General features: G+C 35.6%; 1 protein-coding gene across 1 annotated transcript; it reads right to left on the bottom strand.

Annotated features, from left to right (window-relative positions):
- Positions 1-423: 423 nt before the first annotated feature.
- Positions 424-1,282, bottom strand: LOC128867884 (tigger transposable element-derived protein 6-like). The gene is made up of 2 exons (XM_054109460.1): positions 797-1,282; positions 424-739 (listed from the first exon to the last, which is right to left on the bottom strand). Exons 1-2 carry the CDS (start codon positions 1,227-1,229, stop codon positions 513-515), a joined length of 660 nt encoding a protein of 219 aa, XP_053965435.1. The 5' UTR covers positions 1,230-1,282; the 3' UTR covers positions 424-512.
- Between the last annotated feature and the right edge of the window lie 267 nt (positions 1,283-1,549).

The following is a 1,549-nucleotide window of genomic DNA, read 5'->3' as shown; positions in this document are numbered from 1 at the left end:
AATACAAAGGTCGCATGTGACGTAAAATGGCTTCACTTTTCATCTTTTGCCAATTTTGTGACTACTGATAGCATCGCATATCATATCATACGTTTCGAAGCACACATTAATCGATTCAAGTTTGTAAAGTTTTCTTAAAAAGGTGTTGATGTTCAAATTTCAAAGCGAATTAATTTTACGCCAAGCTGTCCGGCATCACATTATGCTGTTCTTTTGAATTCAGCATTATGGCCTGCTGATGAAATTGTACGCCCGTTCAAGTTTTTTCGGAAAAAAGCTTCTGAACCACCAAAACTATAACAGATTCCGTTCCCAAAGAAATTCTTTCTCTAAGAATTTACTTCTAAAATTTTTCCGTATTTAGAACTAAGTCTACGGCTCTATTTACTTTGAATGCTCACTTGGACTTGATATACAGTCGAACTTCCATATAGTGAATTCGCACGGGACCTGAAAATCACTTCACTATATAGAAACTTCATTATAAAGAAACATTGATTTTTTATGTAACTTTATTTAAAATAATCAGTGAGTTTGGTTTGAATTACAGTCTTCCATTTTTCATTTTCAATAAAAGCTTCCAAATCATGTAGAGAGTTGAAAACATTAATCGGCACGTCACTCCTCATTTCCACAAAGGTTCTAATTACGCTAATGGATGAAGCAGCTTGTATCAACGTAGGTAATGCCTCCTCAGTTTCTGCCAATTCTTCAACGGTCAAATCGTGTTCATCGTTATCTGAAATAATATTTACATATTAAATTTTTATTTGACTATAAAAAGATAAATGCTTACCAGGTTCAGCTGGACTTTCAAAAATGCTGTTGAGAATATCTTTTTCGGATGGGTTGTCCCAAGTCTGCACACCATTATCAACATTTACGTAGTCATCAAACGATGCTTCGATATTTGCTACTTTTTTAAATGAAGACTGTAAAGCAGCCAAATCCGATATTGAAAGAAGGTCCTCTTCATCCCAATGCTCAAATGGAATCTGCATAGCATCTTTTGAAAATCCAGCCTTTTTAAAACAGTTGGCAATTGTTTCTGGTTTAACATAGACATTCCATACATTGCTAAGATTTCGAACTGCTTGCAGCAAGTCTATGGCCATAACAGAATTTCCCTCATCCACTTGAGTCAATATATTCGTTAAAATTCGTTTTCTGTAATGTGGTTTCATGTTGTAGATAATGCCTTGGTCTATTAGTTGCAGTAACGAAGTCATGTTGGGAGGAAAATAAGCGAGATGAATGTTTCTCAACTTGTCTCTTACATCTTTAGGGTGGGCAGTGCCGTTACCAACAAAAAACAACACCTTTCTGTTTTGATCACAAAATTTTTTGTCGAGTTTTACAATCCATTTCGTAAAAATCTCACTGGTCATCCATGCTTTTTTGTTAAACTCATAATCGACACCTAAAGATTTTATCCCCTTGAAGTACCTCGGATTTTTGGCCTTTCCGATTACCAGCAATTTTATCTTTTCTGATCCTGTCATATTGCTTCCCACCAGGACAGTTATTCTCTCCTTGCTTTGCTTCCCAC

Source organism: Anastrepha ludens, chromosome 6 (assembly GCF_028408465.1).
Source record: "Anastrepha ludens isolate Willacy chromosome 6, idAnaLude1.1, whole genome shotgun sequence".
In the NCBI taxonomy this organism is placed as follows: domain Eukaryota; kingdom Metazoa; phylum Arthropoda; class Insecta; order Diptera; family Tephritidae; genus Anastrepha; species Anastrepha ludens.
Note: the sequence above shows the minus strand (reverse complement) of the source record. Positions and strands in the feature narration are given on the sequence as shown.

Coding starts and splice junctions, on each gene's coding strand:
- LOC128867884 (XM_054109460.1), bottom strand. CDS start 1,229: ATGACTTCGTTACTGCAACTAATAGACCAAGGCATTATCTACAACATG. Junction 740..796: donor TGAAAGTCCAGCTGAACCTG/GTAAGCATTTAT, acceptor ATATTATTTCAG/ATAACGATGAACACGATTTG.